Consider the following 17,174-nt stretch of genomic DNA (forward strand, 5'->3'; position numbering starts at 1 on the left):
GTATAAACGATCAGGATACCGTTTATAAAGTGTTCACAGTAGAAATGTGTACTTCCTGATATGAATATTTTATATAAATATCCACATATTCATATTTATATTGATACTTTTATTTATAAATACTTTCTAAATTGTCTACCGGGCTCGTGAACTATCCATAGTGAAATATAACAGTTTAAAACTAAAATCATGGACCGTATGTAAGAAAATAATCCAGTTTATGTACTATCAGTATTATGTGATATTTATAAATATAGGACAGCTTTCGCAAACTGAGTTTAGCACTGACAAGTTTTTGAACCGTCAATAATGAGGTCTGAGGACTTTGTTTTACTGGAAAAGGATGGGCGGGGCCTCGGGGGTCTGTCTCGGGGTGTATGGCGTGAGCGAGCGGCTAGTGGGCGCGCCCGCTGCGACGTTGCGGAGGCTTCAAGATGGCGGAAGCCCTGACAACTCAGGAGCAGCTGGTAAGGGTCTCTCGACCATTTTTTTCACCTATCTCCCCGCCGTGTTCGCGGCGTACACATGTCACCTTCGGTTTCTTCTCTCGCTGGCGATTTTTTTCATATATTTCGCGTCGTGGTTGTTCCTGGGAATGATGTGGTGTAGTAAACAGCCCTGGCCCGTTCGCACCCTCTAGAGTCGACTGACTCCGGTGTGACTGACAGTAGTTAGCATGTGTGTGTTAGCATTATGGCGTTTGCTAGTAGGAGAAGAGATCATTTGACCGGCACTGTATCTCGACCACTCGCCCCCTTGATAACTCGGCTTTACGTGGACTACATAGACGTATCGGTGTTATAACGGTTAACTGGCAACGCTCCATTATCAACCGTTAGCCCCACAAATAGCGTCCAGTGTCTTTAACTCTACCGTTAGCCAATCAGCTACCACATGTAACCTAGCCGCTAGCTAATGCTAACAGCTATTGTTGACTTGCAGGGAATTTCCTCGACAGCTGTCTTGCGGTGCGATAAAAATTGAATTTGACTGAATGTGACGGTTAAACACAGGGGAACAAAGATCGCCTCGTTTGTCGATCGTTAATATATAACATGACACCGTTTTGACAGACAAAGATCACGACTCCCATCGCACAGCGCGAGTGTTTGCTGTGTGAGCCAACTGAGTAGCGGTGTCCTCCTGTCTGTCGGATTTACGGTGGAGGATTCGCAGAAACGATCCCCCGTTTCTCAGTACTGTTGTTGCCAACACTTTCTAGTAAAAGGGGTGGGCCTGACATTGGTGGGGAAACATCAAATGTCACGCGTGGACTTTAACGTGACAGCATTATTTTACAGCTACTTGTCTACTTGTCCGTTTTTTTTTCACTTTTTATTTTTTTAATTTAGCATCCACAAGGTTAAGCCGATGATTTAAATAACTCGACGCACATCCAGTACCAAGCAGATTTGCAGATTGTGTTTTGCTTTTTCGTCCACTACCGTGATTAGATCAACTAGATGTTCTACTAAAGCTTTGTAGATTTGGGCTTCGCTTCTTAATTTAACTTCTCCTTGATTTGAGCGACCATCCTGGTGCTGAGGCTCAGTTACAGGAGCTGCCCATCATTAACCAGGTCTCCCCATATGAGGATGTGATTTAAATGTGCAGTATTTGACTGGTTGTAATGGGTATGTTGTATATTTTAGACTTAAATGTACGCCGCTCATTAGGTACAGCTCTATGAAGCAGTCCTGCATTACATCTTATCTAATTAAAGTTATAGTATTCAGCATTTTTTTATAAAATAACTAAGAGACCTGTTGATTTGACTGCATTTTCACAGATTGGCGTGCTATTGAATCGTACAGTGTTTTACGGGCAACCCCATTTTAGTCCGTAAGCTCAATAATAGAAACACAGCAGCACCACAATGTACCTTCTCCAAAATGATCATACAGTTAAATGACCACCTTTCTTCCGCTGTTCCAACACAAACTGAACATTAAAACGATCCATAAAGGGTCGAGTTGACATTACAGTACATGCGTTTTCATTAGCACACCCAGTGAGCGTATGTCCAGTACGTTTTTGTCTCCCAATTCCAGGCATTGTGACTGGATTACAACAACAACTCCGTTAGTGAAAACTTGCTTGTATCTTTATGTTGCGCAGTAAACACATTCTGAAGGGGGAGCGGGGTGGGGGGAGAGAGGTGCTATTTTCCCACAGCAAATGCCGCAGACTTAATTAGTGTGTCTCTTGTTTAGGCCTTTGGCTAGTAACGAACACGATCATGAGACAAGATGCTTCAGGACCTGCCTGGCTTATTACCACGTCTGCCAAAAAATTGAAAGGAAGCCCTGTACTATATTTTATATCCATCCTCATTGTCCTTGCATCCTATGACACAGGAGATTTCCGTTTTATATTTTTTTTTATTCATTTGTTATTGCTTATTTATTGCTGGTTTCAAAGTTGGAAGGTGGCTATGTATCTTGGCGAATGCTCTCATCCACAGCATCTTCCTGTGGTAAAGCCTGCTGGGTCTTTGTCTCACTGAAGACGAGGGAGACTGATAAATTTGTGTATATTCCTTTTTGTGTCGGCTTTCTTCCCCATATTTTCCTCACACTTTCCTGATGATCTTCTGCCCCCTAAATCACAATCTCAGCACCTGCTCTAATTGTTCCCACACACCTGACCTCCCACCCTGACCCTTCCACTTTTTTTTTTTTTTCTCTCCCTAGGCTGTGGAGGAGTTCCTGAGTGAGGTGCGTAGCAGGGAGCAGCCTCACAGCGCTGGGCTCGTCTCCCAACCTACAGCTGTTAAGTTCCTTATGGCCCGCAAGTTTGACGTCTCCAGAGCCATCGATCTATTCCAAGCGTACAAGGTTCGGCTTTCTGCTAACATTTTCTGTTTGCTAATTTACGGGGGTTGCAGTAAGGAGAGTTGCTAAGTGTCTGCTGTGGGGAAAAATAGCAGAAACATTAAAGCCACAATCGGCGCAACACATTACCTTGCAGTTATTCACAACTCAACAGACTAACCACTGTTGATTAAGATTTTCTCATGTTGTTACATGATTTAAGTGCACATTTAGTTAAAAGCTAATGACTTTCCCCTTTCTTTTATGTCATTGCATCCCAAAATCAGAACACAAGAATCAAAGAGGACATCATCAATATAAACCCCGACGAGGAGCCCCTACGCTCCGAGCTGCTGTGTGGAAAGTTCACAGTCTTGGTGAGAAGTGAAGCAATTATGAGCCACAAAGCGACACCAGTTTTATCATTTTGCAGTCGCACCCTGAGAAAGAAAATTGTGCACAGTCATTAAGGAAGTTTTACATTGCTGTATGTAAAGACCTGTTTGATGTTCCCACCAGCCCGGCCGCGATGCAAAGGGTGCAGCCCTAGCGCTTTTCACTGCCCGCCTCCATCGACCAGACGTCACCACCCACAAAGCTGTGCTGCAGGCCATCATCTATCAGCTGGACAAAGCCATAGAGAGGTGACGATTTCAACGTTTATGCGTGAAACTTGTGTTTTTTCGTCTGACGCTTAAGCTTGTTGTTGTTCACAAGCTCCTTTTATTCCATCAGTGTTGATTAATCAATCAACAGGTCTGAATTTTTGGTACAGCCAAAGCTACAATAGCCCATTTATTCAGCTCCAGTAGGTGGCAAAATATCCATTACATTATATTGTGAGAGTAATGTTTATGTATATTTTTTTTTACCTCCTTTATTCTTTTAATTAAAAAATCTTGTTTGTTTCTCTCCAGTCTACAAACTCAGAGAGAGGGTCTCATATTTATTTACGACATGACCAACTCCAGTTACGGGAATTTTGACTACGAGCTGTGTGTCAAGATTCTCAATTTGCTCAAGGTAAATATAAAGAAGGTCCTCTGTTGCCGTCTACCCTCCAGTTCCTTTTCCTCACCTCGTCCGTCTGACGTTTGTGTTCCCCAGGGGGCATTTCCAGCTCGTCTAAAATGCGTCTTTATCGTGTCGTCGCCTCTTTGGTTTCGAGCGCCGTTCGCTGTCCTCCGCCTCTTTGTGCGCGAGAAGCTGCGAGAAAGGGTACGTCTCTTTCATCAAGGATTGCTGTCTTAATATGTAAGATGGTTGTTCTTTAATATTTGTTCTCTCTCTCTTCCTCAATCACAAGGTGTGCACAGTGAGAGCACATGAGTTGCCCAGTCATATCCCAGTGTCCTCTCTCCCCGAACACCTGGGTGGGACATCCCAGTATTGCCACGTGGCTTGGATCCAGACCTGTGTTAACGCACACACAAACACTGCTCAGGGCGACACACAAGAACATGACACACACGACTGCGTGGGAAACTTGTTGCGCTCGTACAGCAACGCAGGCAACGCAGGGTCAACCTTGGCCCACACCCACATAAATACACAGCTGGGTTCTGAGGTAGCCGTCGCTAACTCTAACTGCTACGATGATAGCAACGCTAACCCACACAACCACTGTGGTGTAGTGGAGGGCAGGACTCGAGGCGTAGGCCAGTACCAGCAGAACCCAAATTCTGCTGCAGACAGGTCGCAGGGGAATCACCAACACTGGAACGGCTCAGCGGTGAGCGGAGCCAACATGGCTGCCTCCGGCCCCAACGCTAACATGAATGGCCGCGGGTGCCAAGCTCCGCCCCAGTCAGACACGCCCCCTGACACGCCTCTCTCGCAGAAAGGTGACGGGGATGCGGTCGACGGCGAGGCAAAAGACTCCGCCAGCAGGTCGTCTGAGAATGAGGGCGTGAAGGAGGACGAAGAGGAGGAAGGGGTGCCTCCACTGCCTCAAAAATCTCTGCCCCGCCCGCCTCACCCGCCAGCCTCGCAATCCCCACCCCTGTCCTCGTCGTGGGGTCCCGACGACGAGAACCACCCCATGGAGGTGTCCGTTCACATGCCAGAGCAGGGGGGGATGACGGTACATGACCTGGTGGAGTACGTGAAGAGGAAGAAGAAGAAGGGGATCTATCAGGAGTATGAGGAGATCCGCAAGGAGCCACCGGCGGGCACCTTTGATTACTCAAAGTAAGACTCATCATTCTCTTCATTATGACTCTCCCGTCGAATGAGATTAGCGTGACAGATAGACATCACCCAACAGTATCAGTTTGTGACTTCACATTTTACTCACTCTTTACAGGAAACTGTCCAATCAGATCAAGAACAGGTACAGTGATGTTCTCTGCCTGGACCATTCACGAGTGCGACTCTGCCAGCTCAGTGACGATGAGGACGAGGTAATAATTCATCTCTCATTTTTTGAATTTTTGGACAATCTTCACTCACAAATGTAATGATTTTGTAGATGTGACAATGAAAAGTTGATAAATAATTAATAACTTTACTCTCAACAGCGGTTACATTCACTTTCTGTTTCATCTTATGAAAAGCACATACTGGTTCTGCTTCTTAGAAACTACAGTGCTGTCGCTGTGCATTGCCTGGAAGGTGTAATTGGAATTCCCTGTAGATGCAAATGTGGAAAATGGCTGTTGCATTAGCAGCTGAGCTAAATGTTGGAACTGGCAAAGAAATCTCATTAACTAGCAACTGAAGAATGACTCAGCCTGTTGTGCATTTGCATTTTATATGTAAATACAGACTTCCAAGTAACTCTGCAGGCCTCGCTTATCAATTGAAGTGCTCGGTGTCCTCCTACAGGAGGCAGTAGATCCCAACTCCAAGCAGTAAATCCCAGTTTTCTCCTTCCGTGTGTTTTCCAGACATCAGATTACATTAATGCCAGTTTCATGGATGGGTACAAGAGGAGTAACGCCTACATCGCTACTCAGGGTGAGTTCCCCACCCTTTGTTGTCTTGGTGTACTGCAGTATGCCAGTCTTTTCCTCTTAATTGAAAGTGCAGTAAGTAGAAAACGAGTATTCAATATATGATATATGACCACCAATAAAAGCAGCAATTCTTATGTGTACACTTGCACGATTTGGTGCTGATCTTGTCAGGTGGCTTGTTCCACGTATCTTGGAGTTTGCGTTGCCTCAGTGTCAAACCATCTGCTGCTGCATTTATTTTGTATCTTTGGGATCATTGCAAGGTGGACAGGAGTCTAAATATCTGAAGTGCCTTATGCAGTGTCCACCGATCGGGCGTAACATTATGACCACTGACAGGAGAAGTGAATGACACAGATCATCTCTTCATCACAGTATCTGTTAGTGGGCGAGATATAGGTGAACATTTTGTCCTCAAAGTCGATGTGTTAGAAGGAGGTAAAACAGGCAAGCGTAACGATCTGAGCAAGTTTGAAAAGGGTCCAAATTGTGATGGCTGGACGACGAGACTGGGTCAAAGCATCTCCAGAACTGCAGCTCTTACGGGGTGTTCCCAGTCTGTGGCCTCAGCAGGATGATGGGCCCAGACACAAAACGAGTTTGTGGCCTCGCAACTTACAGAACTTAAAGGATCTGCTGCTTGCATGTTGGTGCCAGATACCACAGGACACCTTCAGGGGTCTAGTGGCGTACATGCCTTGACGGGTCGGGGCTGTTTTGGCAACAAAAGGGGGACCAGCACAATACTGGGAAGATGGTCATAATGTTATGCCTGAGCGGTGTATGTTTATTCTTCTCCAGGCCGTTTCTTTGTTCACCATGACCCAGCATGCTTTTGTGTCCCTCAGGTCCTTTGCCAAAAACGTTTGGTGACTTCTGGCGGATGGTGTGGGAACAGATGGTACTGATCATCGTCATGACCACCAGGTGAGACTCCATTTTAGACACGTGACTAAGGTTTGTTGTGTAAATGTGGTTTGTACACAAAAGCCAGGGACTAAATGGAGATTGACTGTGTGTCTTTCAGGGTGGTGGAGCGTGGACGTGTCAAATGCGGTCAGTACTGGCCTCTTGAGGAGGGCAGGACCGAACAACATGGATACTTCTTGGTCAGGAACACAAACATCCAGGTGTTTCAGGATTTTAAACTCTCCAGTCTTGAACTTTACAACACACAGGTAAGTCACAAGAAAAGCTGAAGGTTGTGGAGTTTCTTTTTGTTAGTGGAATCTCTGTTTCCTACATTCTGACTTGATACAAAACAAAGAGGCTAACATCACGTACTGAACCTCGCCTGATCTTTTCTTAGTCTGGAGAGAGACGAGAAGTGTGCCACTACCTCTACGTCAGCTGGCCAGACTTCGGGGTTCCTAAGAGTGCCTCTGCTATGTTGGACTTCCGCGAACATGTGCTTAAAAGGAGGGAGGCTGCAGTCCGGTCTCTGGGATCCAGCTGGAAGGGGTCTCCAGGGGGCCCGCCTGTGGTTGTGCACTGCAGTGCTGGCATCGGCCGCACGGGTAAGCACATGCCATATACCATACTATTTATTTGGGGGTGGAACGATACACAAAAATCACGGTTTGACACGTACCTTGGTTTTGAGGTCATGGTTGGGTTCATTTTCGGTACAGTACAAAATGCAAAACTTAAATTTTCTTGTTGTTTATTTGTAAACCAACAATTTATTCTAACGTTGTACAAAATATGAAAATGAAATAATAAATAGAATACTGTTGCAAAGTGCTGCCTGGTCATAAGTTAAATAAAATATTCTCAAACAAACAGAATATATATGGAATATTATAAAAAATAAATTCCTCACAGCTTGACAACAGCTTTTAACAAAACATTTCAGCAACATATTGTAGATATGCATTTACTGCAGACAATATGTGCAGTAAGTGCATCAAATATGCACTTACTGCACATATTGTCCCATATATAAAAACAGGAGACACACGGTGCAGCCCATGATGCACATGCAGCCCGTGATGCACACAGGCTGCACCGTGTAGCTGCAGGTGGAAAATAAACACGCACAACTTCCTTGCCGGGAACTCACCTGTGCACAGCCCTGTACCATACCGAACCGAACGTCCTGTACCGAAACGGTTCAGCACAAATACACCCCTAACTATTTATTTATTGTTCACTTAAATAAATACGTCTGTTGAGGTCAATACTCCAGTGAACTATGTGGCTTGCTGCAGGCAGACACCTGAGCTGCTGTTTAACCAGACTGGTAACTTTTGAGCTGTGAATCAGCTTTTTCAGTACTCGGCAGTTGAAGTTCCAGTAAAGTGGCAGTTCAAACGAAACGAAAAAAAAGCTCCAATCTTTACATACATACTTTTTTTTTTTTTTTTTTTTTGAGAAACCCTTTTTCCATTTCACACCCAAAGTTTCAATATGAGTAGTGTTGTGTAATCACAGTGGCAGTGGTAGTGGTACAAGAATACCTATATAACATGCAGCGCTCCGACCTTTTGATGACTTCCTGACCTAGAAATGCACTCTTTGGTGTCAACCACAGAGTGTAGCTTGCACAGGTGAGCTGATAAGCTGCAGACGGATTCATTAACACGAAGCAGTGCAAAGAAGTGAGTCGTTGGTATTTTTGGTGGAAAATGTGCTAAAAAAAAATAAATGATCATAAGTATTTCCTTTTATACCTATTATTGGTTTAATACTGCTTTTATAAAGCAGTTTATTAAGTCCCTGCAGCCGTTTGAAGACAGCAGGACACATGTAGACTATCACACACACTTCAGTTAAAATGCTGTGTGTTCAGATCTCGTCACTTTACACCATCCAGACAACCTGATGGAGCAGCTTTCCTCCCGTCAAGCTGTTGTCTTCATGCGTCTCCCTGCTTGGTCTGATGAGACCAGTGATGCGTCTGGCATCAGAGTGAATTTATCAGCCACCACACTCTGGTCTATATTCAACTTAACTCATCCTTTTTGTGCTCCTGCATAAACATGAAGCAAAACAGCAAGGCCCTCACATGGTTTACATCCAAGACTGCTTTGCACTACAAGATCAAATAATCATTTGATCACTAAACTGTAATTGAAGACATGTGTGACAATGGAGCAAATTCTGAATACATAAAAGTGTTTTTAAACGCACAGATTAACTAAAAAGCCGTTGGATAATTTTGAATTTGTGTCATTATAAATTCAATCCAGTCTAAAGTCACAATAAACTTCCTTCAAGGACTAGGCGGGTTTATCTGCCGCTTTCCTTTCTTGTCGATTCTTTTTGTAACTTCTCCGTCTTTCTCTTCTTCCCTGCTCTTTCTGCCCAGGCACATTCTGCACGCTGGACATCTGCCTGTCCCGGCTGGAGGACATCGGCACGGTGGATGTCTGCGAGACGGTGCGGCGGATGCGCACGCAGAGGGCTTTCAGCATCCAGACCTGGGACCAGTATTACTTCTGCTACACGGCAGTCATCGAATATGCCCAGCGGCGTGGGAAGCTGAGCCCAGTGCAGTGGTCTGACTCAGACCTAGAGACTGACAGCGAGTGAGAGACACACACACACACGGAGGGATGACTATATGAATGGGACAGTCGGCATAAGCAGAAGACATGGAAACAAAAGAGCGATGAGTGGGGTTTCAGAGAAACGGGAGGGAGGCGACTCTTCCGCCCCAAGAGAAAACACGACAGACTCCCACAGTTGCTCTTCCTTCACATGAGTGCAAAAAACAGAGGGGGTGAAGAGCTGGAGAGGAAAAGGCAATGCAGTGGAGACTTTGCGTTGCATCATTGACGAGCAAGCTGGCCTGCCAATTTCCAAGCAACCCTTTTTTTTTTCTCCTTTTTTTTTTTTTATTTAGCAAACTACAGGGGGACTTGGCCTGCCCTGAACCGGTGTTGTTGACAAAAGCGTTGTACGAGTTGTAGCATTTTTATATTGACTTGCACATGAGGAATGACAAACTTGAACTTTACCCCTTGAAGCCCTCCAAACCCCCCCGGTCTTTGTTTGTTTTTATTTTTTTATACTTTATTTTTTTTTGTAATTTCTCGTTCCCTCTCGGCTCTGAACAAGTCTGTGATTACAGATGAAATGTGAGGGGTACGACGGGGTGAAACTTGAAAACTTTTGTGTTTTTATTCGTTTCAGAGGAAATGGTTCTCAGTGAGACAGTGGTCGTAAGTGACAGATCAGTGCGTGAGCCATTTTGGTCCCTTTTATTTTTCCTTATTTTTTTTTTTTCTATGGTGCATTTTTCTATGTGTGTTTCATATTTTTGCATATGTAGACTAACTTTTCAAAGCCAAAGTCCTCACCCTGAATGCTTGGATGTACTCCTTACTGAGATATTATAGACTGAAGCCCATGTATATTCTTGTAACATACATTTATACATTATTGTGCATAACAACAACCTCTGGAGTAAGAGCAAAAAAAAAAAAAAAAAAGAAGACGAAGAAAAAGAAGAAAGCCTTGTTTAATATGATTGACTTAACCTTTAGAGAAAAAGAAAATCCTATGTAGCGAGCCAGGCTATGACAAAACACAGATGAGTGTTCTGGTTTTAAACTGCAAATCCCTGACTTCTCCAAGTCTGCCACCACCTTTACTGTCGGAGCGTTCTGATCGGACGACCTTAAGTAATTTGGCCTTAACTCGATTCACTGCCTCGTCGTTTTCAGACCTGAACCATATCTTAAAACTGTACACTTTTTATTTCCCCTCTTGTTCCTCCCCCCCTCCTCCTCCTCCTCCTCCTCCTCCTCTCCCGTTTTAAATCTCAATCTCTTGACACCACAACTGTTGCGTTTGATTCTCGGGGCCCGTCCCGCCTCGGATAATTGTGCCTTCACGTATTCCTCAGCTTGACGTCTCGCTGGTATAGTATTAACACCCAAACTAGCGCACTTGCGTAGTTCACATTAACCACGTGTCGCACAGGACGCCCACGTTTTGCCTATCGTCCTGTCCGTGGCACGCTGCTTACAAATAACAAGGAAGTAGTGAGTTATCTGGGAGTACGCTCTGGTTCGAGACATGGCTATTCTTTTATCATTTGACCTCAGGGGGTAATTCTAGTGTTTTTTGCCTAGTGTCAAAGATCCATTTCTGGGTTTGCCTCTGGTAAATTATCATTTAAGAAGAAAAAAAAAAAAAAAAAGTATATCAACTTTATTTTGTATTTTTTACTGTATTGTATCCTACTGTATTTATGTCTTTGTACAACTTCTACAATATTGAAAAGGAAAAAAAAATCGGTGAATGTCGGTACGATGCTACAAAGAAAACAGACCAGTTGTTGCGTTTCATAAGCTGAACAAATCGGACGGGGAGTGAAATATATGAATATATATATATTTTTCTTTTGTTGTTCTCGATGAAGAGGTCAGTTTGGAACTGACTCGTGTAAATGGTTATTGCTCAATTTTAGGACAATACAGGGGATGTGGGTGAGCTGACAGTTGTGTATTTTTATTTTGTTTGTTTTTTAAAGAACGATCATCGTCAAACTCTTTAACAGTGACATTAACATCCAACTGTCTGGTCCCCTATGCCAAGGACGAAGCAAAAAAAAAAAAACAAGACGTATCAAATGAAAAAAAAAAACATAAAAACTCAAGTGGATGCCATTTCTGTTCATATAAATATATATACCTGTATTAGAATGAGTTTATCAGCATGGAAAGAGAGCCTTGAATGTTTTTGGGGTAACGGTGTCCGAGCAATTTAGACACATGTTGATGTTTTGTTTGGTGAATGTGGACCCTGCATCCCTCAATGCCAAAGGCCCAGGCTCACCCTAAAGGTTTAGTTTTTTTTTTTCCTGTCACCCATCCTCAACGGCCTACCAAGCATGGACCTACGGGTGCAGCCTTGTACCCACAGACACGGAAAGACTCCGGAGCACCTCGGGAACATTACTAATAAATATGTATAGATAAGAAAAAGCGGAGAACGTGTACATCGGAGACGTAGAGTTTTGGTCCCTGTGCTACTCTTAATTTGTTTTTGTTGTTTTTTTTGTTTTTTTTTTTTATAAGAAACTGAGAATGCAACATTCACGTGTCATTGGTGTTCATTTAATGTTTCTTTCTGTGCTTTTAAGTTCATGTGATTGAATTACGGCCTTTTAGATGCTGTCAGCCCAGCTGTCCCATTAAAGCAATGGTCTTAATACCTTGAATGAATACAAAGCTAATGTGATTTCTTCTTAACCGAATGGAGCAGGGCATGAATTGCGTTTGCAGAGTTACACGTTCAGAACACGGGAATAAGGACGGTAGACTCATTTGGGACTGGTCTGGCTATTTTAGCAACTACACTCGTAGGCAAATCTTCAGTGTCCGCATTCACTCAAGTATGTTTCCATTTACAAATGTGATCAGAAAATAGATCCAGACAGTATATCAGAAAGATTTTTCCATTGAAAGTTTTTTTTCCCTTTTGCAGGATAATGTCAGTTTTTAAGTAACAGACTTTAAACTCCCAGCATTTGTTCAGCAAAATTGAAAACATATCCTTCTGTGGAAAAGGCAAGTACAGCCCAGAAGCTGCAGGTGTTCTTGGCAACGAGTGTAAAATGAATAAATGTGACTTTTCTTTATTGGTTCTAAACAACTTTGTCCAGTAGTCAGATTTAACTAAGACACACACTTTTGATCGTGTATTTTTCTTTTCCCCAGTCGGGTTATCCTTTAAACTATAATTTGAATGCTCTGCAATACATACACCATTTAAATGTCTGTTCGTGTCAGTAGTGAGTTCAGGCTACTCAGTTCAGTTCAGAGCATACGAAGGCTTATGCAAAACCATTACAACTGAGTTCTCAGGGGATTGAAACACCAGGCAATTCATACACCAACCAGGCATAACATTATGACCACTGACAGGAGAAGTGAATAACATTGACCATCTTGTGACAATACAATGTTCTGCTGGGAAACTTTTGGACCTGGCATTCATGTGGATGTTACTTAGACATATACCACCCACCTAGACCAGACCAGGCACCCCCACCCCATAGCAATGACACTCCTTGATGACTGCAGCCATCCCCAGCAGGATACAGCCTGACTCAGGCACACACGCAAAACAGTTTAGGAACAACTAAAAAAAAAACATGAAGAAATGCTGGCCTCCAAATTCACTAGATCCCAAACTGATCAAGTATCTGTGGGATGATCCACAGAGACCCTTCCCCTCAACCCACAGGAATCATAGGCCCCCCACTGCCAAAATCCTGTTCCCACACACCACAGGACACCATCAGAAGGTCTATTCTTTGATGAGCCACAACTGTTTTGGAGGCACAAGGGAGACCTACACAATATTAAGAAGGTGGTCATAATGTTATGTCCCATCGGTGTAGATATCAAATAGTAAAATATTTTCTGTAACCTCTGTAATAAAACAACAAAAACACAACACAAAAGTTACACACCCTTTATTAAGAATAAATATATATATATATATATGTGTTATGTAAAATGTGACCAGTCAAGTTTAAAGATATGCTGACGGCAAAAACTGAGGTTCAAACAGCAATGCTCAAGCTGTGGTACGAGTCAAAGGAAAACAAGAACACGGCTGATGCCCCGGTCTGTTAGTTACTACTGGTGATCGGGATTTTTTTTTTCCATTATTATTATTATTATTTTTGGCCTGAATCACCTGCGGATGTGGTTCTTTTCAAACGACTTGGGGTACGTGCTGCGGGCGCGAGTGCAGGAGGCACAGCACACACTTCTGTAGTATGTGTAAATGCAAAGCCTGGCTTGAACCACCACCGTACAGCTGTGGTACTGATCGCTGCACGACGGATCTGTGGAGTAAAGGAAGGCAGAGGAAAAAGCAAATGTTATTCTTTCATCCATTGTCATTCATTGTACGCTTCTAGCTGGAGATAATATTGTGGTATTTTATGTCTCGGTACAAGTGTTCCGACAAATATAAGCCCAAATACAGACTCTACATTACATAAAGCACACAGATTCAAGTGATGCCAGAATGTTTAATTTCATCCACGAATCTAACGTCCAAAATACACTACATAATCCAAAGAGCCATTTTCAGCTTTCATTTTCAGCTTCAGGGTTCAGATCCAGTTCCTCTGTACAAGCCCAAATCTGAACAGCTGATTCTGTCAGTGCAGCCATTTTGAATTTTAAAAAATCTGGTGTGTGAGGAAAGATGTGATCGACTGCTTGTTCTTCATGATCCTGTGATCAACCATCAGAAATGTCTTCAACTTAAAAACTGAATGTTCCTTCCTCTCGCTTACCTTTTCAAAATTTTCTTGACCTCCTGCATATTTTCCCCTCTCGAGTCCCCCTGTTTTATTTTATTTTTTTGAGAAATTGATATCTATACCTTCAATCATGTCTGGCACTGACCACACAGTTGACACAACTGTCGTGGCACAACACAACTTGGCGGACTCACTTATTTCAGCCAGACACGGCAGCATGTTGCATTCCTCTTGGCTCTCCGGCGTCAAACTGGGGTCGCAGCGGTCGCTCGGGGCAATGTTGTCGGCAAGGCAACGCACCTCTCGCACCCGGTAGCCGCCGTTGCAGGAACGGGAACACTGAGGTGAAAGAAGGAGAGACCAAAGGTACAGATGGCGGACGACAGGCACGGACTAATGTGCGGACTGAATGTGAACAGGAAGAGCGGGAAGATCTAGATTTCTGGAATTACTTTTCAATAATGAAATAATCCCAAAGAAATGTAGGATAGTGCTTTCTGTAGCTTATACGCAGATCAGGCATAACATTATGACCACCTTCCTAATATCGTGTAGGTCTCCCTTGTACCTCCAGAACAGTTGTGGCTCATTAGAGAATGGACATGGGCCTTCTGAGGGTGTCCTGTGGTGTCTGGCAACAGGATGTTGTTAGTGAGGACTTTTGGGTCCCATGGGTTGAGGGGAGGAGATCATCCCGCGGATACTTGATCAGTTTGGGATCTAGTTAATTTGGAGGCCTGGTCAACACCTTGTGCCGTTCTTCATGTTTTTTTGAGTTGTTCCTAAACCAGTTTTTGTATGCATCCTGCTGCGGATGGCTGCTGCCATCAAGGAGTGTCATTGCTATGGGGTGGGGGTGCCTGGTCTGGTCTAGGTGGGTGGTACATGTCTAAGTAACATCCACACGAATGCCAGGTCCAAAAGTTTCCCAGCAGAACACTGAGTTGTCACAAGATGCTCAGTGTTATTTACTTCTCCTGTCAGTGGTTGTAATGTTGTGGCTGATCGGTGTATATTAAAGGGGGAATAGGTTTCTACAAGTCAACCAACCATATTGTTTTTTGTAAGAACAAAAACATAAATATTCCTAAGATTTGTATGACGCGACCCAGACTCTGGGATACTTACCGCACTCCACTCTGTGACATACCACTGGACGCCACATGGCTTCAGTCTGCACGGCTGAGCTGTGATTGGCTGAGAGAGGCTGGAACACTTTGACTGCTCCACGACTTCCATTTGGCCGTTGCTGTTGAAAATGCAAGCCACACTCCGGCTCTGTGTGCCATTCCCGCACTCTGCAGAACACTTAAATTACCCACACGTGTTAAGTGAGACTTCAAATGGGCGTCGCTCTGAAAGCTATATGCGAGAACAACGCAATGTGCTCGTGAATTACCTGACCCCAAGGTCCTGTGTACCACTCCAACTGATTCTGACAGGGGCCTGAGTCACACGGCGTCACCTCTGGTGGGCGTTCCCCTTCACAGCTGTCCAGTGGGAGGTTGGTCACGTGATCCATCAGGCATACTACCGACCTGGTTCGATTGCCTTTGCCACACTCTGCAGAACACTGAGGAACATCATGTACACACAGTTAATTGGTGCAACTTCAAGATTTTAACTTTATCCTGCCCTGTACCCTAACTCTAATCTAATCTAACTGTACCATGTACCCTAAAACGAAGCCTTAACTGATTTTAACCCACTGAACCCCGCAATTCTGTTTAAAATTAGCCTCCACAACTTAGTAAAACAAGACCACACGTGCGAAATACCTGCTGGCTCCAGAGTGAGGTGAACCAGCTGCGTGCACACACTCCCATGTCGCAGTTTTGCAGAGTGTCCGGCTTTAGGTTCATGTTGCACTCCTGATCGTCATCCACGTCGCCAAGGTTGCTCACGCACACCACCTCCCTGCTGCGCTGGCCCACTCCACATGGCACTGAGCACTGGAGGAGAGACATGCGGCGGGGAAAGAGATAAGAGAAACTGTTTGGTGTTCATTTTATTAAACTGCATGTGATTTTGCTTTGGCAGCATAGCAGCCCCCCCGGACCTAAACGGTTTGCTGCCCATATGTTGATGACTTCAGTATGTAACCATCCTCTGCTAATTGTAAATACTTTGCGTAATACTTTTTATATTTAATTCTATTTGTGTTTTACTCTTATCTCCTAGCAGCTGTCACTTTATGGAAGCAACTGCAACGAAACCTTGACAGGTGCAAATGCTCTCCTTTTGGATGTTTCTGGCAACAGGAAACACAAGTTGGACTTCACTAAACGCTTTCAGATTCTGGATGCACATGTTAAAAATCACCATAAATTTCATGCAAAGCCGCAGCACTTGAACATCAATAGATTCTAATCTTGCTGTGTGTGTAGAAAGTCTAAAAATATCCAAGGAAGAGTGTGCAAGGAGGACCCTGACTTCCTCCCCAAGTGAAAACAGTCGAAGGGGATGATGGAGGAGCTGCGCTTATGGGTTATAATGAGGTGTGTGTTTTTTCTCACGGGGCTCCACTCGGACCGTATCTCCCACTGGCTGCAAATCTTCAGCTGGCACGTCGTCTTGGTCACGGGCCCGTCAGACGGCCCGCACAGCTCTGCTGCCACGGTAACCGAAGTCTCTGACCCGTTGGCGTGGACGTGGGTGACCTGGCGGCAGAGGACCTGGCGGTGTTGAGTCCCGGGCCCGCACCTCCTGCTGCACTCCGACCACTCCCCCACGTCCCAGCTGTCGGCCAAGCACAGAGAAACACAGAGGGAGATGCAGAAAACGTTTGTAGCTCATGACGCAGATGCAGTTTAGCAGTGAACCTCAAAATAGAGTATGCTCTTGCTCTCTGTCTTTGTTTTGACCGCAGCTATTATGTGCGGTCAGTTCACCCTGGTCCGAAGGGGAATCACGAAGCCTCTGGTTTCTCCAGACGGAGATCACAGAAAATGAAAGCAAAATAAACCAATTTGTTCTGTACAAATTCATCCCGCTTGTTACTCGTTATCAGTACTGACGCTCCAGCATTGCAAACCTCTGCTGCTGCAATCCCTGCAGACACATATATTTCAGACTGACAGCTCTCATGTGCCATTGACACAGCGGGCAAAATATCTGACACACGCACAACCAAACTAACAGTTGACGCCCTATGGCTTCTTGGCAGGG

General features: G+C 44.3%; 1 protein-coding gene across 2 annotated transcripts; it reads left to right on the top strand.

Annotated features, from left to right (window-relative positions):
* The first annotated feature begins 428 nt into the window (after window positions 1-428).
* ptpn9b (protein tyrosine phosphatase non-receptor type 9b) lies at window positions 429-12,326 on the top strand. Of its 2 annotated transcripts, XM_084564622.1 has the most exons (13): window positions 429-467; window positions 2,694-2,837; window positions 3,101-3,190; window positions 3,333-3,457; window positions 3,731-3,836; window positions 3,921-4,031; window positions 4,120-5,003; window positions 5,119-5,215; window positions 5,702-5,771; window positions 6,619-6,697; window positions 6,798-6,948; window positions 7,080-7,287; window positions 9,081-12,326. In XM_084564622.1, the coding sequence occupies exons 1-13, from the start codon at window positions 435-437 to the stop codon at window positions 9,302-9,304; spliced, it is 2,322 nt and encodes a 773-aa protein (XP_084420748.1). In that variant the 5' UTR covers window positions 429-434; the 3' UTR covers window positions 9,305-12,326. The 2 variants fall into 2 exon arrangements, with proteins under 2 accessions (XP_084420748.1, XP_084420747.1); XM_084564621.1 differs by having other exon boundaries at window positions 3,731-4,031.
* The last annotated feature ends 4,848 nt before the right edge of the window (window positions 12,327-17,174 follow it).

Source organism: Chelon labrosus (genome assembly GCF_963514085.1).
Source record: "Chelon labrosus genome assembly, chromosome: 2".
Taxonomy (NCBI): Eukaryota; Metazoa; Chordata; class Actinopteri; order Mugiliformes; family Mugilidae; genus Chelon; species Chelon labrosus.